This window comes from Muntiacus reevesi, chromosome 12 (genome assembly GCF_963930625.1).
Source record: "Muntiacus reevesi chromosome 12, mMunRee1.1, whole genome shotgun sequence".
Taxonomy (NCBI): Eukaryota; Metazoa; Chordata; class Mammalia; order Artiodactyla; family Cervidae; genus Muntiacus; species Muntiacus reevesi.
In genome coordinates, this window is record NC_089260.1 from 8,972,959 (window position 1) to 8,998,831 (window position 25,873).

The following is a 25,873-nucleotide window of genomic DNA, read 5'->3' on the forward strand; positions in this document are numbered from 1 at the left end:
TTCCCCTCAGACACGAGTCTGTCTCTGGCCCAACATGCACCTCGGCTAGTCTCCTCGCGCCATCGCGAGACCCACCCTCGGAGCGGGAGCCTCTCGCGCAGGCGCCTCACCTCGCTCGAGTCCTCCTGCTGGTTGATGACGGCGAGCGCGTCCTCCGCCGCCTGCCGCTTGGCCTCAGCCACCGTGCGCTCCATCTTGGCGCGCTCCGACGTGATCATGTCGTGCGCCTTCCGCTCGGCCTCGGACACGGCCTTCTGCAGCTCCGTCATGGCCTGCCGCTTCACCTCGTTGACCGCCTCCTCTGCGGGCCGGGCAGGGGGGACCGGACAAGAGAACAAGCTCGGTTAGCCTGCGGCCCGGGCTCCCGGCCCGTCGCCACAGATCGCTAGACGACACGCGCGACTCCCGGCCCTACCGGGCGGGTCTTCCAGCCCTCTAAAGACTCACGTTCCGGAAATATTTAGGAAACGCGAAGGGTGAGGCCTTGTTCCTTTACTTTACACTCCTGGGAATACCTTTTATATTTCTGTAGCCTCACGATTACTGGACTACGAAACTAGTGCTCCAGACAGGATCCTGAGATCAGACTAAGTAGTCAGAAGACAAAAATTACCACAAGAAATCCGGCTACATAACTGAGACCCACGAAGAAAGTGTTTTGCCACAATGAAATATGAACATAGAGAGTCCATGGGTAATGCTTTCAGGAAAAGAGAGGAAGGGAATAGATTTTACACAGACACTTGTTCTGCTGGTGAAAGATACAGTAATGAAAAGGTGTCTCATAACAATTAATGCAGACCTTTGAAAGAAAATCCAAGATGAAACAAATGGAAGATCCAGCTTTTCTTTTTCTTATTTCCTGAGTGATGTGGATATTAAAAAAAAAAATCATTTTCTCATTTCCAAAATTTTCAGTTGTAGTCCATCTACTGAATCAAATATAAGTAGTTTTGCATAACCAACTGTTGCACTAGACAAATATAATTGAATCATACTGCAGGCCAAAACAATCAGACCTGACTACAAACCTGAAAGGTGTCAAATTAGCTCTTTATTTTTGGCTGTGGAAAGGGTGCAAAGATTTGACTAATGTACAAATAAGATTGACAACTAAAACAAGTAATTTCCATTAAAAAAAATAACTGTTCTAATTAACAAGGGAAAATACCCTCCCCCTGAATTAGTTTATCTAATTTTCATCTTTATTCAAAGCAAAATGACAATGATTAATTGAAAATTTAATAAGCAGTAATTATTAACTTGGCAAATCTCGTACCAATTAACACTCTATTAAAACTAATTATGACATGTTTCATTCAAGTGTTTGCACTTGTTTCACTCACTTAAAAAGCACCTTAATTAAATGTTCTGTTTAATTAAAAACATAGATTCCTAATAAAAATGTTATACTGCAGATTAAAAATGTTGAGATACAAATACTCCTAGAGTTCTTTACATTTCTATGTTTTATTTCACACCTCCATAGTTCATGACTTGAGGATCAGGAGAAGCCCTCCACTATTAATTAATAATCATGACTTTTGTAGCCTCCACCATTTTTTACAGCACTATTTCTGAAGTTCACTCATTTGTAATTACTGACTGCTAGATTTTATAAACTAAATTAAAAGGGAAAGATCCAGACAGGACATATTAACTGAAATATGTTCAGCATTTTTTGGTTGCTTTAAATATGCATTTAAAATCTGGATGGAAGCAGAGCACTGCACAGAGGTGGCAGCACCTTCTTCACCAGCAGGTGGAAAGATACCTTTATTATCCTATCATAAAGGCTTGGGGCACTAGGGAAGCACTGCCCTTCTAACTGTATAGTCAGGGTCTAATTTGGTTTGAATATTCAAGGTGAATTAAAATTCTATCTAAGTGGTAATACAGGACAATAATTTTTGCTTACGATCAAAGCTGTAGCTTGACTAATTGTATATGCAAATCAGGCAATTTATATTTAAATTATGCATTCCTATTCTAATCCCACAGGCATATACAGATCAGCAAAGAGAATTGGTAGGACATTTACAAGGTGCTTGAATATTTATTACCAACAGCAAACATTCATTGATTGTTTGAAAAATATACTGAAGAAAACAGTTGCAATTTAAAAACTATATATATGGTAGCCTTTCTCCAATTTTATAAAGGCCTTTTAAACTACAGAGTGTATTTTGTTACCTTTTCTATTGCTTTTAAAAATACCACTTTTAGGGGAAAAATGATATGGCCTTCAATATTTTGTTAGGATTCCAAATATTTAATATGTTTCTTGTTATTACATTGTATTATTAGGGTAACATGCAAACTTTGAATAGGGTCTAGCAGTTAAATAATTATATTGTATTAATGTTAATATCCTGATTGTGGTAACCATACTGTGGTTATATAAGAGGATGTCCTTGTTCTTATTAGGAAATACACACTAAAATGTTTAGGGTAAAAGGATATCACGTCTGCAATTTACTCTGAAGTGGTTGGGAAAAATATATATATAATGCATAAACAGAAAAAGAGTGAAGGAAAGATGGAAACAGAGAGAGAAGACATCAAAGCAAATATGGTGAAATAGGGAAAACTGGGAGAAAGGTATATGAGGATTGTTTATTTGTCACAAAGGTAATGTATAATAGTTTCATTGTAAAGACACACTTTATACGTTTTGTCTAAAAAAAAAAAATTCCCCTTAGTGAATTTTAGAATCTTGGGAGAAAAAACTTTCAAATTTTAACAGGCTGAATGTAGATGTCACATTTTGCCTTTGGTGTTTTACTCATGCTGGATGCCTTGACACTTTGAACACTAGAAATGCCTTTTTAAAAGCCTATACATATGATAAGCAGTTACTTGAGACTTCCAGGTGAAACTGTCATCTGTCCTTCAAAGATTCAACAGACTCCCCCTAAAATTTGGCAGCTATCCATAGAAAACTGTTCCCAAACTGTTTTTATGCAGCAGATCAGGGATATCACTGTGATAAAAATACAAATTTAATGAAAATTACTTCCAGGTCAGATTTTAGACTGAAGACCTAATATAGATGGATAGGTACATTTTATAAATATTCTAAACATTGGTTTGATAAGGTTTAACCCTTAGAAAATGCATGGACACTACATAAACAAGTATTGCTCTTTCTCTCTTTTCAGAGTACCCAAAATGCAAAGTATACCTAGAACTGATTTGAGAAATCCACCAGACAGTGAAGAAAAATTAATAGTGGACTCAAGATTACAATATTCCAAGTTAAAAAAAACAACTGATTAAGCGCAAAGTACATAGCGCTGTTTTGAATCTGCTTCCAATTGCTTACCACTTACGGTAGGATTTCCTTTGTGCATAGCTATTCAAGTTAACTTTCCAACGAAGGTAGTATATACAGAAAAATCTGCTCTCACTTAATAGCAGTCAAACAAAGACTTGAGCAGATAATAGCACAGAAAGAATTTGGATTACACAAGACTTCACTGTCAATTTTTCTTTATGAACTATCAAGATTTAACTCAAATACACATAAATAAGGGAAATACAGAGACTCTCTCCCTCAAAACAAAAGTTCATCCTTCTGCTATCCAAAATGGCAATTCTTTGTACCTCTTATTGGAGTAAGTTGCACTGACAGATCAAAATTGGGAAGAAAAATGGTCAGAAGGAAGACATAGCAATTCTTTCTCCAGATTATGTGGCACTCAGCACATTTTAACAGCCTAAGAATGTTCCATAACTGTTATCTTGGTAGGAAATCTTCTTAGAGGCAATGTGGTAAATCTGATAAGACTATACAGACCGGCTATACATACATACATACATAAACACAAACACAACACAACACATATAAACCTTAACCTTTAGGCTGAATGCATCTATCTGGTTTGTATAATAGACATGTAAGAGATCTTTCTCTTTGGTTCTTAATCTAAGCTGCTAAGCCTAGAATACTATCAGATTTTGAAACACCTTATCACTCTTACAAAAGAGTTATTTCTTAGAAAATTAAAAAAAAAAAAAACCCCACAAAACTCTAATAAGAGTCAAGGCACCAGAGTCACCAAGTTGCACAGACCTACAGACCTAACTGGGTAAAATCAAAACCCAAACTGAAATCTTCTGTAGGAAAAAAACTCTTCTCCTTAACTGGGGGTTTACTGGCCCACACCTGTCTGATGGTTTGCAGAAATAGCATTTTCCAGTTTCTCAGCTTGGACAAACCATTTTAACAGTTAGAGTTGTTGTTTAATCACTAAGTCATGTGCGACTCCTTTGCAACCCCATGGACTATAGTCCGTCAGGTTCCTCTGTCCATGGGATTTCCCAGGCAAGAATACTGGAGTCAGTTGCCATTTCATGCTCCAGGACACCTTCCCAACCCACAGATCAAACCTGTGTTTCCTGTATTAGCAGGGGGATTCTTGACCACTGAACCATCAGGGAAACACTAACAGTTGGAGTTACAGAAACTCAAAGACACATAATGTGTTTGCAATGTCATTTTTAAGTCATGAAATAGGTTTATCTGAGTTTTTTTTTTTTTAATAAGGTTTTGTCTCAACTTACTGGTGTTCCACCAAGATTCTACCAAATTTGAATTTCTTTAAGCCCAGTAAGTCAATGAGTCATCAGAAACTTAAAGCTACTTCAAAATGTAGAACAATATCTCTTAATGAAAATCAGATAGTATACATGGAAAAGAAAACATAAATTTAGCAACTTTGTCATTTAACTTATTTCAGCTTTGGTCATTGCATATTAACTAGCACAAAAGATCAATTTTAAAAAATGCTGGTAACCACAAAATTTCTGAGTGCCTCCACTGGTGAATTTGTTGCTGTGATATTTTTTAAAAGAATTTAAAAGGTAGATGTCAATTATAGCTCAATTAAAAAAATTAGAAGATAAGGCTAAAGTAAAATACCAGACTTCATTTTCAGGAAGGAAAAGGTGCATGCAAGCTGAAACCTCAGGCTTCCAACCTGGAACCATTACAGCCCCTGAAAAATGGGGTTTATAACAGAAGTATCACCAGACACTCACTACAGTAGCACTAGCAGATGCTATAAAATAAAAACTACTCTGTGCTCTAATCAGGCCTGGTTTAAGAATATTCATCAGGATTTTTAAATTGTGTGTGTTTGTGTGTTAGGGGCGTATTTTGTTGCTGTTGCTGTTAGCGGTAAAGTCCTTTCTTGTCATTCTTCACATCACTGCATTAACAACTGCACACAGCTGCCAGAACGCTAAACTCATGTTTTTAAACAATTCTTACCAGCTTTCTTCCAGATCTCCTCTGGCACATATCCAGAAGCAGGCCTGTGAAGGAATTCCCGATGTGCATCTATGAGAAGGATAAAAATCGGTGGAGAGGGGAGGAAAGCACCATAAGCACTGTTAGGTCATCACACGGGGAGAGCAAGCAATGCCCACTATCTCAGCTTCTCTACAGAGACACAGTCTTCTAAACACTCCAACTCCAAAAAATAAAAATAGGAAAACCGGTCATCAGAGCTCCAGGAAAATACGTCACTGGTGTAAATGCTTATATGCTCAAAACAAAAACAACTCTAAATATTTCATTATGTGTGTTAGTCGCTCAGTTATGTCAGACTCTTTGCGACCCCATGGACTCTAGCCCGCTAGGCTCCTCTGGCCATGGAATTCTCCAGGCAAGAATACTGGAATGGGTTGCCATTCCCTTCTCCAGGGAATCTTCCTGACCCAGGGATCGAACCCTGGTCTTCTGCATTGCGGGCAGATTCTTTACCATCTGAGCCCCCAGGGAAACCCACATTTTTCATTATACAGTATGTTACACAACACTGTTCCCAGCACTCCCTAAGTATGAGAATTTCTATGAACATATTTTATTAAAGAAAGCAAATTGTATTTGGCAATTTTCTCTTTTTTTTAAAGTCAAATTGACAGCAGAAAGTCAAATTATATTGGAGTAACATAATTTTCACACAGCTACGATTCTATCACCTTTCAATAAAAAGTGAGCCTGACTCCATGGCTAACCAGTTCTCACACTTAATTACTTTAAAAAATCTTGCTGAGCATTAAAAATTCTCACAAAAACTGGATTATATGGATTTGACATGGATGGAAGCAAGAAAGAATCATTAGAATGGATTCATAGAGAGCCAGTTGGCCAGATATAACTAGTACGGGACATGCCTCCAGGGTGGGGGTGAGGGTGTGGATATGAAGTTCCACTTTAAGTGAAATGTGCTTTTATGCTGCACGAATTTTAAATGTTTGAGAAAACAGATCATAATAAAGTTAATATAGGAATGTTGACCTCCAAATAACATGTTCATGAAAATGACATGAAACCTTATTTTCATGTTTTTATGCATGCTTGAAAATAAAGTGTATACAGTCTTCCACAGCTAAAATATGCTCTAAACTTCTTCCATACTGAATTTTTCAAACAAAATTCTATATATTTAGAAGTTTGGAGGAAGAAGAAAATCATTTTAACTTTTATAAACTTAACAATCTTTCAACTCATGACAAATTTCAAATAATTGAAGTTTTCTCTAGAGGTATAAGAAATGTTAAGTAGCAGACTTTTTAAAGAATACTTTATCTAATGTATGTTGATGGTCAAAAGAAATTCAGCCCACTCTTCGATATTTTATGGAGCTACAGAATGAGAAAAGCACAATCAAATTAGCTAAGTATATATCATTTTATATTTGAATGCCTTAGACACAGTTGAATATTCTGAGTCACTTGAGGGTACATAGATTATCAGTTGCCCAGAACATAAAATTTCTAGAACTATTCTAAATTATCAAAATCTTATAGCTTACTGAAGGACATATGGAAAACTCCCTGTACTATCTTTGCAATGTTCTCATAAGTCTAAAATTATTCCAAATATAAACAATTTTTGAAAGTTTACATTAAAATTTCATGACTACCTGATAATTGAATGGACTGGAAGTACCCACTCGTTCTCATGTGCACATTCATTTCTATACAGTAAATGACGAAAACCCAAATGTTTTTATTTAATTTTCATTTGTTAAAGACCTTGATAAATCTGTCTGATGCCTATCAACTCCAAAGAAATAAGATGGGTAATTAGGTTTGTCAAGATTATCTTCCACACTATTTTAAAGAAAGCGAAGTCAAGTCCACACTTAGTCACATGACACAGTGAAACAGAGATTTACTTAGACATTTATTTTTAGGAGAAAAAACCTTGGCTTAAGAATAATTTATTGGATGAGAATAGATTTGTAAAGTCTGAAGACAAACAGAGGAAAAAATATGCCTTTTCCACAGTAGCAAAAAATTGGAGGGGGGTGTATTTTTTTCATTACTGGGTTAAGGAAAGAGTAATAACTTCATAAAAATTATTTTTCTAAATGGCCAGTTTTTCTTACAGACAACGGGAAAAGCGATGCTAAGTTATCCAAATACTAATTAGCAGCGCTGGGCAGCACAGGAGAAGAGCTAGGTCTAAAGGCCAGAGATGAGGGATCTCGGCTTTGCCCTGAGACACGGACGGGCCGGTTAGTTTGTCCACGTCTCCGTCACCATGTGTAAAGTGCCGACAAGAATACCACGTTCCAGACTGCCGCGGTGAGGACTCAGTGAGGGACTCCCTACTGCCTGCTTGGCATGGCACACCCTAAACTCCGACGAGATGTCAGTTGGGACTCTCCTCATTCTCATTACGGAGCAGGCTGCCCAGTAAGGATGGATTTACAGTCATCCTTTGGTATCCGGAGGGGGACCAAAAGCTGAGGATGCTCAAGTCCCTTACATGAAATGGTGTGGTGACTAGTGTTGCTATGAACACAGAGGTGCATATATCTTTTTGAATTGCAGTTTTATCTGGATATATGCCCAAGACTGAAACAGAAACACTCACAGACGTGGACAACAGACTCGGGAGTGCCAAGGGGGAGGGCGGGTGGGGAGGGGTGGGCTGGGAGCTCGGGGGTAGCAGAGGCAAACGGAATGGATAAATGGTAAGGTCTCAGTGTACAGCACGGGGAACCGCATTCAATAACCTGCGCCAAGGGAAAGAATTTTAAAAAGAATGTGCGTGTACATCACTCCACTATACTGCAGGAATTAATACAACTTGTAAATCAACTATATTTCAATAAAAAATGGTATTTGCATATAATCTACATATATCCTTTTCTATACTTTAAATCATCTCTAGATTACTTATAATTCATCATGCAATACAATGTAAATGTTTTGTTAAAGGTTGCCAGCACATGGCAAATTCAAGTTTTGCCTTTTGGAACTTTCTGGGGTTTTTTTTTCCCCCCCGAATATGTTTAATGTGTGGTTGGTTAAATCCATGAGTATGGAACCCGTGGATATGAAGGGTTGACTGTATACTTATTTCCTTATAAAAAAAAAACTAAGGTGAAAAGAGCACCTTAAAGTTTTTGTTTTTTTCTTTTCTCCAAGCACCTAAACAAAAGGGCACAAAACTTCAGACAAAACAGAATCATCGAAGAGGCTTGGATTAAGTAATGTACACCAGTAAATTTTTACTGCCTCCGTACATGTCACCCAGGGACAGAAGTTATTTCTGTTGCTAGCAATTCACTGTCTGAACCCTGATGGGAAGTCTTCAAACTTCTTAGATGATACTTTTATAAATTTTATTTAAACCTCATGAATACCCCCCAAATTTGTTCAAAGACAGTTACTGTATTGGAGTCAACTGGGTACCCACCTTTCTGTGTGCTATATAGTTGGTACAGATCGTGAGGATCCATTTACCACATCAGAAATTTGTGCTATATTTCACCTTCTTGGCTTCATCTCCCTAGAATTCTCAATGACACATGTCATATCCACATAGAGTCAAATTCCACCTGACCTAGAATCCTGATAGAAATATCAACTCCAATCAAGCAAAAGTTTTCTTAATCCTATCCTACTTTCTAAAAGAAAGTTTTTTTTTTCCAAAATAGCTGCAGTCTATTTATATAATACACAACTATTTACATATGTATACATATTTTACAATATCCCCTCTGGTTCTAAGTTGCTGTGTCCAAGCTAAGCACCAGGTGTATTGACAGGAAGACTGAAGTGATGTCAGTAGAGGTATTCCTCAGAATCTTTTTTTTTTAGAATCTCTTTTAATACACTGATAAATACTACTTTAATAGCCACAGAAACCAAATGACTAATAAATTTAGTATTTTCTCTCCTGATTAAGTAGCAGCAAGAAGAAAATACATATGCAAAGTTAAATTTGAAAAAACAAAACAAATCCTGACATTGATCAATATTACAAGGGACAACTTCTCTCCCAAGATTTTCTTATTTTAGATTTTTGGCGAATCTAGACAAACTTGTACAAGACACTTCTAAGGCTCAGATTCTAAAGAAGTTAATTTTTAACTACTAAATATTGACCACCTATAAAACATCAGTTGCTATAAAATGGAATGGTTGTTCTAAAATACAGTGGTGAAAACAGAAGAGTCTGTACAGGATGGTTTAAAATGTGAAATGTATTCATGTGTAACTACTGAAAGATGGAAAAATCATAGAAAAGTCCTTCTAAATTAAGTTTAGCTTGCTTTGGGATGCAAACTGCCTGGGGATGAAAGAAGAGGAACAGGGGAGCCTCAGAAAGATACATCTATGAAAGAGGAAACTAAGTTGAAGTGGAGGTAAGGTGAAAAGACAGAAAAAGCAATCTAGGATGTATGCAAGAGATGGAAGATGCACCACACTTACAACAGATGGATACTAGATAAAGTGAGGGCTGCCATCAATATACATGAAGGGATGAGTTGATAGCCTCTGAAGAATCAATGTGACGTCCTATGACCCAGGACATCAATGCTCAAAGCTTGACAGCACCTATGTTATGGCCACCATCCTGAGGTGGGCAGAATGAGGCAGTGATCACGAAAATATCTATTACAAAAACCATCAAAGAAAGGAAGGTTTAAATGAGCTCATCTTTAGAAATGCTACTTATTTTTTGTTTTAAAGGGTAATAAATTCAGAAATCTCAGTCTTATGCTCAAAATCCCAACCCAACCTAGAAGCCAAGAACTATATTATGATTTTCATCTTTAACAGTAAAAAATATGTAATGCCACAGGAGGGAATCATCTCTTTTTGTTTTTCAAAGATGGATATATTTAACTAGTACTCACATATTTTTTAACCCGATAAACAGTAGACTTTTAAAAATTCAGTAGGTACTTTATGTTAGGAACTCAGATGCATTGTTTTGAAATGAATTTCATGATGTAATTTAAAAGGAATCAATACAAGACATAAAATCTAAGCTTTTATATGTAGATATACTATGAATAACTTGTGACTTTTATAATCTGACAGTTCAGAAGTTGAAAAATATATACCTTTGGATGTAAGTAAGCTATTTTTCTACAGTTATGAATTAGGGTCCTAAAGGTACAATAGATTTACTATATTTGAGACAGAATTACTGCTTGGAAATACTTTCAAAATGAAAAAATACCTAAGAATCCACTATAACTTCATAAACTTGGATGCCAAGCAAAAACACTAAATTTATGTACTACTTGCTACTCTCTAAACTGAGGTTGCATGTTAGAAACGATAATAGCAGCTATTATTTAGGTCACATCTACTATATGTCAGGCACTATCCCATGTTTTATAACTGTTAACTCCTTTAAAACAGAAACACCTATGAAATATGTATTGTTACCATCTCTATCAGATGAAGAAATTGAGGCACAGAGTTACTTGCCAGAGGTCAACAAAACTAGTGAGAAGAACAGGGATTCAGATCCAGACATCTGCTCAGACCTTATGCCTTTAACCTTCATGCAAGATTCGTGAGCCTTTAGACAGTAATGAGAAACTCTACAGTTCAATCATATCATATGACAGTGATAAAACTTGTCAGCCAAAGAAATTTTAAAATATTAATTTCTCTACCAATCTGCTTTAGGCAGGAGGTAGTATTAATTCAACAAACTTCTGAATTTCTAAACTTTCTGTGAACAATCAAGTTGATTTATCGTTTCCTTTAAAACAAAAATCTTTCTGGTACTTATCTTCATGGCTAGAGATACACCTTTAACAAAATGTACATGATGGTGTTTTCTAAACTTCATATCCTCTCTTCACAATATTCAAACACTCAAAAAAAACCACAGGAAAGTGCATTCATACTTCAAAGCTTTAAGCTTCAGTCTCCAATACTGGTCTTAAATCCATCATTAGAATTAGATAATTCTTTTAACTTTCCCTAATGATGAGTTTGAGTAAACTCTGGGAGCTGGTGATGGACAGGGAGGCCTGGCATGCTGCGATTCACGGGGTGGCAAAGAGGCAGACACGACTGAGTGACTGAACTGAAGTGAATGATACAGAAGACTTGAGGATCACAGAAAGAGGGCAGACAAATAAAAGATAAGCTGTGGAGAGATTCTAGAGTAGTCCAAAGGCAGTAAAAAGAAAGCCATTTAAAGGAAATCAAATGTCAGGAGAATGGAGTGAACAGCATACTGCAAGAAATAGGAAATGAGGGCAAAGAAGAGGAGAACCACAGCGGCCTTGGTAAACACTCAGAGAGCATCGGAACCGCCAGGCAGCAGCTACCCACCTATCTATATGTAGAAAAGCAATTCTACTTCAGTGATGAGGTCATCTGATTCTGGTTGCATTAATTTGCTCTTTGGTGAAAAATGTATGCAGAACAAATCATACTTTGAAAGTAGAGACAACTACTTAAAAAAAAATAGTTTTCTAATTTTCTTAAGACTTGGATATTTAGAATTCTTCCTGGAAATCAAGTGAGTTATAATAATAATGCAAATAATCAAAATCCACTATTTCAAGAAAAAGTATATTACTTCAAGGCAAAGTACATTATTTCAAAAGTTCTTCAGGGTAATTACCTGATTTTTACTTAAAAGAGTAGAGATAATATCATGGACTTAGTGTGTGCTGTTATAAAACTGTTCAAGAGGCTACTCATTTAAAATAGTCTTTACTTAATATCTGGGGGAAACCCCCCAAATTCAATTAATAATAGATTAATCATATTATCTTACTAATCTCTCACACTGACTTAATACTATAGATATATTTCAAAAGTGAGAATTAGAATGAATTTAACAAACACAAGTCATAGAAGTGACATTCTTCTCTGTACAATCACCAAATACAATTAAAATGCTACAAATGAATGTAAGAATAATGGTGCCATTATTTCCAAGACAGGGATATGACTAAGGTGATATTTTGAACTAAAGATATCTTCTATAACATTATTCTGAAGGTCTCACTTGAAATCAGACAGCAAATTAAGAATTGAGAGAATCAGGCTAGAAGAAACACATACAAAATTACCATAGGATATGGAGCTCTTCATGTACATAAAGATATAAGCATATCCGTATCTCTATTTGTACACACACACACATACCCACACATCCCGCTAGATGCTTTTCAGAGGCACAAAATAACTTTATCAGCCAACAACTCCAATCCTTTAATTACACACACTAATACATTTGACTCCAAAGCCTAAGAGAAAACCCCCAAAAGCCCTTAATGTAGATGATCATGTCCCATGATTACAAACTACCTGCCTTATTTATATCCACAGCCCAGCACACAAGAGAGATGGAACTTAAAGACTTCAGGAATCTATTAGCAAAAGACACCAGTGAAACAACTGCTGGATGCTAAAACTTGCATGTTGTATGACGCTTGACGGGTTCTCTCTGATGCTGTGATAGGTTTCTGTGAAAGGCAATCTAGGGTTCAGGGTCCCTAAAGAATTTAGGACTGTTTTAACAGAGTCCCAACAAAGAAATGAACTACTTGTAGTCTTTGAAAAATACAACCTATAAAAGCGGAAAACCAAAGCAATCTCTTTTACCAAAAATATGAATTCATTAAGCATCATTAAAAGTAATGTGACTTGTGTATGCTTAAGAAGAAATTTTTAAAACTAAGTTTATTCTTTGGATTATGTAACAGGAAAACTAAACCTGCCTTCTCAGAGAATGATGTACGCCTGCACACTAGAATGCCTGACTATATGTGACTATATGATAATGGTCCTGCGTGCAGTGTGCTGAAAAAGTAACTCACATGGGTCTGAAGCACCATCCATTTCCGAAATTTTTCTTTTACAATGGACAGCAGATAATATTAATCCTGTCACTGCAGGGGACTGAATTGAGTGGCCTGCTGGTGCACCACTAGCTGCCTCCTTGCCTATCTCTTCCACTGGCTCAAAAATTCCTCAAAGGACGGAATTAAGAAACTTGTCCCTTTATTGCAGTACCTAGCATGATGCCTGGCACACAGTAAGCCAGGCACAAAAAACAAGCACTGACTTGATGAATTTCTTCAATAGAGCCAGGTAAAATGGATATTTTAAAGTTTTGTTTAATTTAAGGTTCTCAATGTTTGCCTAGATTGAATGATTACAAATATCCTCTTTATATTACTAATTTTGGTTCACAATACAGAAGTAAAAAATAAGATGCTTATACTAGTTTCATTTGGACCAATGTTGATTCAAATTAAACTTAAACCTATTTTCATTGCTTGCCTTAACATAACCTAACAAATAACACTTTTATTTTTAAAATATACTGCAGAATGTCTGTTGGGTTAATTAAATGACTTGGAATCCTCCTGTATTTAATACTTATGGCAACAGACATTCATCGTTCAGGGATTAGCAAGAATCCACAAACCTAAATGCAAAGGAAATTTTATTGACTAAGAATCATTTTACTAAAAAAAAAAAGATAATGTGATCAACAGTCAGATAATATACTTCAAGTTTTAAATTTTTGATAATCAGCCATGGTTGATAATGAGGCCAAAGTCACGAGCTTAATCTGCACATATGTAATTAGTGTTGTTTTTACAACAGACTGTACCCTAACCTAAGCTAGGTAACAGGTGTGGGACTAAACACTTAAGAAAATGAGATGACAAAATAAGGATCAACAAAAACCCATCGTAATTAAGTTGACTCAGACTGTATATACAAGTAATGGCCAGCAATGTAAATGACAGTAGCTTAGTATTAACTTAGGAAAAAGTTCACAGGTCACTCAAAAATTATTTTAGCTTCAAATTTTCTTTCTAAATACTTGGAATTACATTCTATTTATAACCCCAACAATTCTCAAATATCAATATTAATGATAGCTACATGTTAGCATTCGCCTTCTAAAGCATGGCTATATGAATAGTCCTGTAAGTTACTAGAATTAATAAAATCATGATCAAGCCATCGTTAAGGTCATGGAAGTGCTATATCTTTATCACTAATTTTCAAGTGTCGGTGGGCAAATGAAAAAGCCCTTAGGTATTCCTCCTGGACTGGTTTTGAGATAAAGGGCTCTCAAACACTGAGGCGCAGTACGAATCCCGAGAGAGAGTGCTAGAGACTCCAAGCCCACTCCCAGATTTTGCAGGTTGGAGACAGGGTCCAAAGAGCTGTATTACGAAGGAGCACACATTTTAGTGATGCATGTGAAATTCTGGCCCGGCTTGGACGTTTGCTCGTCAGCCCAACACATTAACCTACAAAAGGGGTTTCATTTTTTGTGACTGACCCTTTCTATGACCACTCTGCCTAACAGACAAGACGTATTTGAGGACATAAAGTATTTATTGTTCTACAATTCTCTGTAGCGCCTTTATTTTTGCCGAGACAAATTAAGAGTAAAAGCAGTATTAATAGCATGAGATGCATCTGTTCAGTATGTCCGTCTGAAGAAAAGATACCTAACGCCACTGGGTCTGGGTTGACGGGACTCTGCTGCCTGGAGTGGCTGCCGCCGCCGCCGCCCTTTTTCAAGTCCTCTGCGTCGCTGTATCTCCGGATCCAGTAATTCAGCTCCTCCCGGTCTGCCTCCTGACATCGCCTCAGTACTGTGAGAGATCGTCTTGTTTTTTCTACCATGTCCATTATACAGTTTAACAGCTGGGGGAGAGATGGGCAGGGAGAAAGGAAATACGGATCAATGATCACAGCTCAAAGACTCTGGTGGGGAGTGAAACAAACTATTCTTGGACAATGAAGAATGATTTTTATTCTGAAGGCCTCTAATATTTTCAAAGGTTAGACTGTAAACAATGACCCGATAGATGAGTAAGTGCGACAGTAATGAGAATAAAATGTGGGAGGCGTGACAGGAGATTTTAGCTGAAGTTAACCCATACTTCCAAATACTAATCCCATCACTGGATAAACCAAATGACTCTCTCCAAGTAAAACAGTGGCTCATTCATTGATACGGCTCCAGGAACTCCTTTCAATGATCCAAACATTTCTCTTATATAAGTGGTTCTGATATTGATTTAGAAATCAAATCCCATATTCTACTTTAAACATTCTCGTGTATTATTTTTTCAAGGATGGCAGAGAATACCTTCTGATCTCCCCCAGTTTTATTTTATCATGCCACCTCACTCCAGTTGTTTTAAAAACATTTTTTAACCTAAATGATTACGGACGTCTTACATGGTCAAGATGTTTCCATTCTTCTGCCCATTCTCTGTCTGTTAGTCTGTGATCAATCATTTCTTCTTGACGTGTGCCATGCAACCCTACAAATATAAAGAAGGCTGAATCGCCCGAAAACATTAAGAACGCAATCCATATGTGCAGAGGCACTTAGCAAAGACTATGCGGGCAAACTAAGTAATGTGAAAACACATTCGATTTTTGAATAGAGACATGAATCATACTGAGATACAGAATTAACTAATAGGTCCCTCATAGAATGATAATACCTTAGAACTAGAAGAAATTTTAGAGGTCATCTGGTCATAACCACTTCTTTTACACATGAGGACCTGGAGAGTAAAATGACACCAAGCCCTGAGCCAGTTATCAATATAATATTCCCTAAGTGAAAATATAAATATATCCTGAATCTTAATAAATACAGGAAACCACAAGTAGACATTAAGTTCAAAGTGTGGCTTTCCTGCATTAAAAACGAAGACGGCATAATTTGTCTTACATGGATCGGGATATGATTTTCTAAAACAAGCATGGTTAAACTATTCCACATTTGAGCATAGTAAAAATGAACACAATCCTATTAAGTACATTTTCATGCTAAAATTGGGCTTCCCTAATGGCTCAGCTAATAAAGAATCCACCTGCAATGCAGGAGACCTAGGTTCGATCCCTGGGTTGGGACGATCCCCTGGAGAAGGGAATGGCTACCCACTCTAGTATTCTGGCCTGGAGAAGTCCATGGACTCTATAGTCCACGAGGTTGCAAAGAGTCAGACACAACTGAGTGACGTTCACTTTCAGTTTCATGTGAAAATTAGGCCATAACACAAAAGCAAAATATACTCACTCAACTTGCCAAAAATTTAAAAATAAAGAAAAATCAGTATACTAGGTATCATTTTGGACAGATATCATAAATCTAAGCCAAGAAATTAAAAATCCTAATTTGCAGTCCACAGCACAAATATTAATGCTCTTCAGCATCAGTGAAGATGCTACAGTGAAAAGGTAATAAGAAAACACCAAGTGGGAACAATATTGAACACAAGAGATGAGCCAGGATGCTTATCAAAATAGAAAATGTGTCCTGCTAAACGGACAGTATGATCAGAGACACCCAGAAACGTGTGGCTCTTCTGACAAACTCAGAATGTGTAAAACATGTATCTTCTACCAAAAAGGAAAGTCACTGAGCTATGGCAACATCTCCCATTTTAAAGAATTAAAACTTTGTTTTGGTTGCCATTTCTTACATTGTTACTATGAAGAGCAAATTAAGTTTGGCATGGGTTAGGCTTCTAGATACCTAGGCTCTTTTTCTGAGGGAGTTACGTAGGAATTAAAAAAACTTTTTTAAAGTTATGGCATCACCGACTCAATGCATATGAGTTTGTGGAAACTCCAAGCGACGGTAAAGGACAGGGAAGACTGGCGCGCTGCAGTCCATGGGGCTGCGAACAGTTGAACACAACGGAGCAAGTGAACAACAAAAGTTATGAGATACTGCATTCCACTCTTTGTGAGATCTGAGTGGTTAGAAATTCCCTTTTAGCTGATTCAGTGAAATAAAGATAGTGAGTCACATGACTTTTTTTCAGCCAACCATGAAATATGATTTAATTTATAGCTGACGGAAGTAGACACATAAATGACAGCTTTCTCAGACTAAATACACCATTCCTCTCCAGTTAGACTATACTCTGAAATACACTTTAACACCAAAATTGTCAATGCCATCTATTGGTAAAAAAGTAAAATTGCAAATAAGTTTAATAATCTGCATAATAGAAAAGACATTGGAAAAGAGTAATATTTAGTTATTTCTCTGTTGTGACAATTTCAAGTTGAAATGTTTGCAAATATGTAATTTTTGTTGACTCATTTGTTGCTTGTGTTTTAGGGGAAAAGCACTACCAATGAAACGAAGCATCATAGAAAACAACTGGAGAGTGATAATGATATAAATGTGCAGTTTTGTGATGGAGGCATCTTACTATATTTGCCTATATAAGGGCCAAGAACTTCAGAGGTCTTAAAAGTTTCAAAAATTCAACAGATTACATCAATAGAGATGTGGGCTCTAACACCTGGAATAATATTAAAGAGCAACAGGATGTTTTAGGCTAATGGGATAACGGCCAATTATGGAACAGTGCTAAGCATCATCTCATTTAACAACAGAAAAATAATACATACATTAGAAACTTGTTTGAGCCCAAGCACCTGATGAGAAAAGAATAGGTCTGATTTTTTTGTTTGTTTTTTTGCTGTTTTTGAACTCTTTGTTGTATAGAGCCAAATCTTTTAGAAGAAAAAAAAAACTCAAATTTTTCCATTTATTAATTTCTCTATTTTGTATACTTAAAATATTTATCACTACACAATTTTTATTTATAGCCATAATACCAGAGAGATGTTCTAGGCGAAAACAGTTCAAACTCATCGAAACCGTTTCATTTGACAGTAATGTTGAGTCTTACCCAACTTCTAACGGAGACTCTGAGCTTATTTATAAACTAATGCTGCTTGTAAAGCTATTTTACTAAAATATTCAAGCAGGTACAAGTCTGTACATATAATAAACATTTATAAATCATACCAGACCAAGTATACGTTTATGACAATTTTCAAATTTAAATTCAGGTACTTTTTACTTGGAGGACAATTGCTGTATAATATTGCTGGTTTCTGCCATATATTAACATGAATCAGCCATAGGTACACACATGTCCCCTCCCTCGAACCTCCCTCCCCCTCCAACCCCATCCCACCTTCTACGTTGTCACAGAGCCCTGGGTTTGAGCCCCCGTGTCATATACCTAATGTCCACTGGCTATCTAATTTTACATATGGTAATATATATGTTCCAATGCTACTCTCTCAATTCATCGCACCTTCTCTTTCCTCATGTCCACAAGTCTATCCTCTGTATCTGAGTATGACAATTTTTATATTCTCAAAATAACAGCCTGATATAACACCATAATTTGTTACTTGTACATCAAGACTTGACTTTAACACACACTAAACTCCGCCAGGCTTCAGGGATGGTTAAGTAGTTGCATATATTTATAGAGATTAGCACTATTAGTTTTATAAGCTAATATAATTAAAAGGTAAGGAACATGGTCTCATGGAAAAAAATCACATAAAACCAGTGGGTACAGGTATAATTCATAAAGGGATATTTTATATTACTAGATGAAAACATAATCATTGCACATAAGCATAATTACTTCCTTGCTGATTACTTTATAGTGTACTAGAACTAATATTTCATGAAATAGAATTTACTGCCTAAGAAATAGGCCATTTCCTACCACCTACAAAATAGGGTATCTTGAACTGATCTTACAATGACCTGGCGACTCCACCTCTACTTGAAAATGAGCAATCATGGTTTGAGAGCAGTCATCATCAACAAATGGCAAGGCTTTGCTTGAAAGGAAGTTGTTGTCACATTTGATTTCAGGGTCAAAATATCAATCCAGATGGAGAAAAAACATAACCATTTTGAGAGCTCTTCGAAATGGTACCTTGGAGAACATCAGACGGGTTGACTGTTAAAGAAGCATACATCATAGCTGAGCCATTTGTCTGACATGCTATATAAATGCAAAAATGACTATTGTGGGGAAGTGAAGCTACCACTTTACTATCTCACATTCAGGGCCCCCATCGCCCCTGCCCTCAACCGGGCTCACGCTTTCTGCTTTCTAAACATTTGGAGAGCTGGGTTTTCTAAGGCAAAAACACCCTGGGCCTGGAAGGCCCTGTGTCCTACTAAGACAGGTGGAAGTCTAGCATAAACCTCTGCTCACCACGCTCCCTCTGCCCGTGGCTATAAAAACCTCTGCCCTCCTCCTCAGGCGGGCAACTGGCCAGGCTTCCTGAGTCTTGTGACCCCCCAACTCCAGGTCCTGCTTTTTCAGTTGGACTCCACCCTCTGCTGCTTCCAGAATCTCACCCACCAGACCATCCAGGCTAGGCAAGTTTTTCAGCAACCAGCTAAGAAGAAAAGCAGGACTGGTAGGGACACAGGACGGAAAAAGATGAGAAAGATGGCTGAGTGCTGCCCTCCACGTATCACTAGCTTGACTTGCCAAAAACAAACAAGTAAAGAAGTCCCAGGAACAAGGGCGGTGTTGGATGCGATCACCTCAAACACTGATTGTGCATCAAAGCTTACCTACTGGTCTTCCTTCTCATTTTTCATGGCAAGCACCAGCTCTTTAGAAGACCATGTTTCCTAAATGCTTCACTTCCAACAGTTTTATGCAAAAAAAGAATGAACACTGGCAAACAGAACACATATTTACCCAAACTCATTCCTTCTTTGGTATTCTAATCTTTGACCAAACTGTCAACACTAAATTGAATCACTAGCACTTCCACGTTGGAAAAAAAAAAAAACGTACTAAATCATTCCTCAAAGAACATCTGCTGACTTAAGTCACAGACATAATACCATATCATATTTTTCAAATAAAGACTATCACAGAGACTGAACTTTGAGATTATCTGAAAATAAAAGATAACGATTAAAGAAACTGATTTGGTAAAAAATAGTTGTGGCAGGTCAACTACATATGAAACTGCTAAAAAAAAAAAAAAATACGCTAAACACTTAATTTGTGTTTGTTAATACAGTTGACCTCTCTGGGGTCAGCAGATACACACCCTTCAGAAAAAAAACAAAACAAAAATAACCGGCTGTCACAAAGATCCTAAGTAAGAGAAAACACAGCTGTTGAAAGAGATATTAATACCGACGAAGTTTTCTCATAAAGGAGACATTAGATCAAGAAGACGTATTTTTACCCCATCACAGATTTCAAGCCTGAAGTTTAGCTGAGCAGCAAGGACGCAAGTCTTGAAGCATACCATCCCACAAGAAGTGCAGAGGTCCTCAGTCTTACCCATAGGCCTGTTTCTGTCCCTGAGGTCCCTGTGGCTGGGGTGTCGATAGGAGTCCCTGTAGTGGTGGGCAATGGCCATGTCATCCAAACGGTAATGCTGCGGTGCAGGGGCGGGGTGGGGCAGGCCGTTCGGCTGGTAGGCTAAGCCGCTGTTTGGGCTGTACCGCTGGCCTGGGCTAATAGTGCATGGCCGCTTGCTTGGATGCTCTGAGTGCAAAGGCTCTCTGTCAAAGCCATTTTCTTTGGTTCTGAGGGAGGAAGAAAAAGAGGTTTGTTTTTTTTTTCCTTCTTTTCATAACGGACTCAGAAAGCAGCATAGTTCAGATACTTGGAACCTGTAAAATAAACAGAATATTCTTTTTGCTGGCCTGAAATTTCCTAAACTTGCCTAGACCTGTGAGGAGTCACTGAAACCCACGCGGAGGCCTAAATGATCCCACGGCTGCACACAGGAGGAAAGGTTCCACTTTTCATCAAACCAGTAAACATCTTTCAGTTGAGGCGTGTATGGTCTGGTCACAAGTAGGAGGAAGCCTGCTCTCCCCTCCATGGATAACATTTTCATTCAAAGGTGAATCCTTATTTCTAACAAATTACCCGTGGATCAACTGTATCTGGTGATTCACCAAGGTACAAGAGCATCACTCTTTAGTTCTTTGGGTACGTCTATCGCGCTGATCCAACCTGGCATCTGACTTCCACGTCAGAGGACATCTATGCGCTGCGTTGTTCAAAACAGTGGCCACACGTGGTGAATTAACATTAAATCCAGTTTAAAACTCAGTTTTCGGGCATCAACAGCCACACTGCATGTGTTTAGTTGCTGCCTACAGCTATGACTATTGTATTGTGTAACACAGGTATAGATCATTTCCATGATCTCAGAAAATTCTATTCAAAAGCACCGATCAAACTGAATTAACTGAATTAATGCAAATAAAACAATGTAATGTCTCAGACTGACATTTCCCTGGGCTATCAAGATAACCAGCAGTCACACAGAGCTTGCTGGGATTAGAAGAAAGGGTGAAGCTCTTTCTCTTAAAGTTGAGGAAACACATGTGCAGATGCAGCAGGGACCTGTCTGAGGCTATCAGATCACAGACCAGGGCAGGCACACCCTGTCTGCATTTCATCATGTGATACACAAAACTCTGGACGTGTCTTTCAGAAGGAACACAGTCTGTAAGTGAGACCTGATAACTGCTCTTACATTCTCAAACACAAAGTAGGGTTAAAGAAATATCTTCTGGCTGACTGTGTCTCTAGGAGATTAACTCAATATATTCAGTAAGACGGAAACATGTCACATGCAGTTTGACTGGAGGCACAGCTCCCAAACTAATTTTTACCTAGTAGTTGGCTCTCCTCGCAAGACCATCCCCTCTATCCTTAACCAGAAGCAACATCTCTTTTTACTGGGAAATTTCCTCATAAGAATTCGACAGAGTCACAGCAGCTGCGGATTTCTGCAAGCCTTTATTTAACCACTGGACTGCCAGGGAATTTCCATCTTCACCCCTTTCTTGATTGTAGGTGGGTGAGACTTAAAGACTTTAAGAGACTTTTCCCACTTTCCTAGTGCCCAGGGATAGTCTTTGATAAAACTGGAGGGATCTGAGTGGAAAGTGACTTGACAAGAGAGATCATCAGGGGCAAGAGGCGTCTACGATCAATCGTCCTTTATGTCCCTCTGGGGTAGCGTCCCAGTGACAGTTTACACACACCAGATTAAGAATGAGGAAGGAGTTACGGAGAGAAGGTGCAGACAGACTAAGAACTGAGCGAAACTGCTGACGTCGTGGGAAATGAATACATGGCCAGCACGTGCTGGAGAAAGAGGTTCTGCAACCAGGAGGCTGTCCAACGTTAAAAATGCCGGCAGGGCACGGTTCTCAAGGGAGGAGCAAACAGAAGTCTCAACGCTGCTCCTGTCCAAGGGTCTACCCTCAAATACTCTGACTCCACACATACTGATCACCGACCAGACTAAAGGGTCTCAAACATTATCTAAACGTATTGCTTAAAATAATTCGTAAAAGTGAACAGAAGCAGCCTAGATTTATCTTCTAAGAGGATAATTTATGTGACTCTCATCTGTATTTCCATATCCTACACATCTCTGAATAGTATATTTCAACAGTCAATGCATAAATATTTCCAGCATAAATCAGTTAGAAAATACTGAAGACTATTAGTAGCTATGAACACAATGTCAACACAGCACCTACCTTACTGGCAGTGTGGTGTGGTGGAAAGAGCACTGGACTGGGAATCAAGAGACCTGAGATTTAGTCCTGGCTCTTCCAAGACTAGCTGTGTGACCTTGGGCAAGCCACTTAACCTCTCTGGACCCCAGTTTGCTCATCTGTAAAATGAAAGGGTTGGACTAGATCAGTGGTTTTCAAACTGTGTCACCTGAAATGCTTAGGGATTCTGCTGGCAATGAAGAGCTTTTACCCCAACAATCAAGATTTAAAGGACCAGAGGAACCCACTTATCATTTTAATCCATTTGAACAGTTTCATTTTTGAAGGAAAAAGTCAGCTGCTGAAATCAAGTTTGAAAACCACTGGACTAGGATGATTTCTGAGGTCCTTCCTAGTTTGAAAACTCTGCAATTCAATTATTCTATATTTCTAAATGCTATTTGCACAGCACAGGAAATACAGCCAATATTGTATAATAACTATATAGGTGGAGTATAGACTTTAAAAATTATAAATCACTATGTTGTATACCTGAAATTTTATTATATAAGTTTTCACATCAACTATACCTATATTTTAATAAATGAATAATTTTTTTAAATGTCATGGTTATGTAGATTGAAACACACAAAGCTGATGGTATGCTAGCCAAATTACATCTAAGTCAACCATGTGAACCAACAGAGAACGTCTTTGTGCTTTGCTTTGAACAGTGTATTATTTATAGCTGATTTTGTATGCAGAAATAGAAAATATCCTCTAAATAAATATCTTTTAGCAGCCTAAATATATAAACATAAATACATTTCTAAACATCCACTTGTGTCAAACCAATCCAACTCACTGGTTTAGTGTCTCCTTGTTCAAAGATAATAAGAACCTAGAACATTGGAAAAAGTGTACTAGTTTCAAAGTAGTTAGATATGGTATTTAACTTTGCCAACACATCAGCCCCCTGATCAGTGCTATTACTTCAGTGAGTCCATACTGAAGCTTTTTCTCCCCTTCTAAAAGAAGGCCAGTAAGGTCCTAAGAAGCAGAGTTAGCTCCTAGTTCTGTCCTATCATTTCTGTCCTGCAGGGACAGTCACTATTCTGGGTCTCATAATTCTTGCAACAATTCAAACAATAAAGCTCATCACTTCACAAAGGTAGGGTATATTTTAGCAGGAAAGCATTCAAACATTAAAACAGCCCCTAGAAATAAAGGTATGAAAAGCCTCCCTGGTACTTCCTCCAATCACTCATGGCTTTATAAAAGCCAACCCTACTCAAAGGATGTTATGTCCATAAAGATAACCAAAACAACTTAATTGCTATTTGTTTGTCTGCTTCTTAGAAATGCTTACAACTACCAACATGTCATTGCTTGGGTGCAAATTATAAATTTGCATGTTTATTTGTTACCTTCTCAAAATGTATGAGGCAAAACTAACAAATATCCATTGTCCCATACCAACATACTTTCAAAACAACTCAGATTCTATTAGGAAGTCTGTCACATCTCATGGGTTCCTAGAAGGCATGTTTTTGGTTTGCTTTTTGTATTCTGTCTCCTTTTCAGAAGAAAGTTTTCTGAATATAACCCACTTCAACATTTAGATCCCAATCACTTCTCTCAGGGTCTGAGGTTGTCACAGGACTCTTCAGGACTCAGCTGTGACCTTGAGATAACTTGGAAAAGTTAACTTTCTGGATTGAGCTTCTTGCCCAGTAAAATGAAACTAATGGGCAATAAAACCAGCTTAAAACAAAACAAAAGAAAACAAAAAAACACTTAAGAGACAACTTAATTGACACCTTATCCCACTTCAGGCTGTTTTTTCTCAGCTCCTCAATATAGAGGCTGTAAACTGATTTATTTGAGAAAGAGAAGCTTTTTAAAAAACTTTCCTCTATATAAAATATTTTAAATGTCATAATTGGCTAGTATGCACTGGTAATCCCATAGCAACATGGAAATGAGGAAGAATGAAGAAAAAAAAATGTTATTAAGACCATGGTAATAATCAGAATAAGAGGACCAAGCAATCTCCGGCACGACAGGAACACAAGTTTTTTTCCGAGATCAAACTGTTTTTTAAACGGGGAAAACAGCTCTATAAAGATTATTCTAGGGAAAGGCAAATTGGTACAGCGTAATAAAGCTAAGAATGGCAAGGAAAAAAACTTAAAAATATACAAATAAACACCTGCCTTAGATGCTGACTTCTCCCTTTGACCACAGGAATTTCAAACAGCACATGTCTAAGCCGACCTTGTCTTTCTCTGGCACTTCCAACGCCAGTCAATTATGCCACCTTCTACTTAGCCACCAGAACAGAAGCTTGAAGCCCCTCTGTAACTCTGTAGAGTTATACTCTCTGACCTTCTGCTCCAAATCAAGTCTTGCTGCCAAGTTTCTTCTCTGTCACAGGTCCTTCCCCACCTAAGACACCTTATCTTAGCTCCAGCACACCTCTGTCTCTGCAGGCATCTCAGTCAGAGCCAGGGCTCAGATACTGCCTGAGTCTTAAAACAAACAAACAAAACAAACAAACAAAAAAACCCACTTTACTTTTGTATTTTAGAAAGAAGTCTATGCCTAAATCTCAGGAGTTGACAGTTCTCTTGAAGAAAAGCTCAAAGACATAAATGACTTAATCTTAAACAAATGCCCCTTTCCTTTTCTAATAAATGCAGTTTGTTAGGGTTTCCACAGAAGGACTAGACATTCGAATTAGAGGGCAGGGGGAGAAGAGTCATTTATGGCATCGTATTTTCAAAACACAACTCAGTAAACAGTCTCTTCAGCAAATAGGTGAGTTTAGATAAGAATTTTACATAACCACCTTCTAGTGGTGTTGAATAATGCATCTGAAGCAAAATACATTACAGATTCCCCTGCTACCTTAAAAAGAAAATCAAACCTGATTCTTCAGGACAACCCGTGGGGATTTGTGTTTGTAGAAATATCACCCTGCAGGAAGTGGGATGTTTAGACGGTGAAAAACAGCACCGGGTGACCCAGGACCATCCATCTCTCTACTGAGCCAGAGAAGTGCCTTCCATCTCTCTACTGCTAAACCACCACCCAGGAGAGCACTTCCTGGGAGGACGGCTGACACCTTCTGGAGTAAATAAGATAGATGCAGGTGGATGCTGGCCAGTCTGGACAAAAGCACCATAACTGGAACTTTAAGGATTACAAAATACAGGTTCCCAGAGCTTTCCCTCCCAAAGGAGAGGT

The 25,873-nt window shown here is 37.8% G+C and overlaps 1 protein-coding gene across 1 annotated transcript in view; it reads right to left on the reverse strand.

The window, feature by feature from the left end:
* Positions 1 to 25,873, reverse strand: part of RUNX1T1 (RUNX1 partner transcriptional co-repressor 1) — a 151,093-nt gene that overhangs the window by 17,404 nt on the left and 107,816 nt on the right. Inside the window, 5 exon segments of the mRNA XM_065902568.1 lie at positions 111 to 301; positions 5,276 to 5,344; positions 14,772 to 14,970; positions 15,511 to 15,596; positions 20,436 to 20,683. Of these exon segments, the coding sequence (XP_065758640.1) occupies positions 111 to 301; positions 5,276 to 5,344; positions 14,772 to 14,970; positions 15,511 to 15,596; positions 20,436 to 20,683 (793 nt within the window).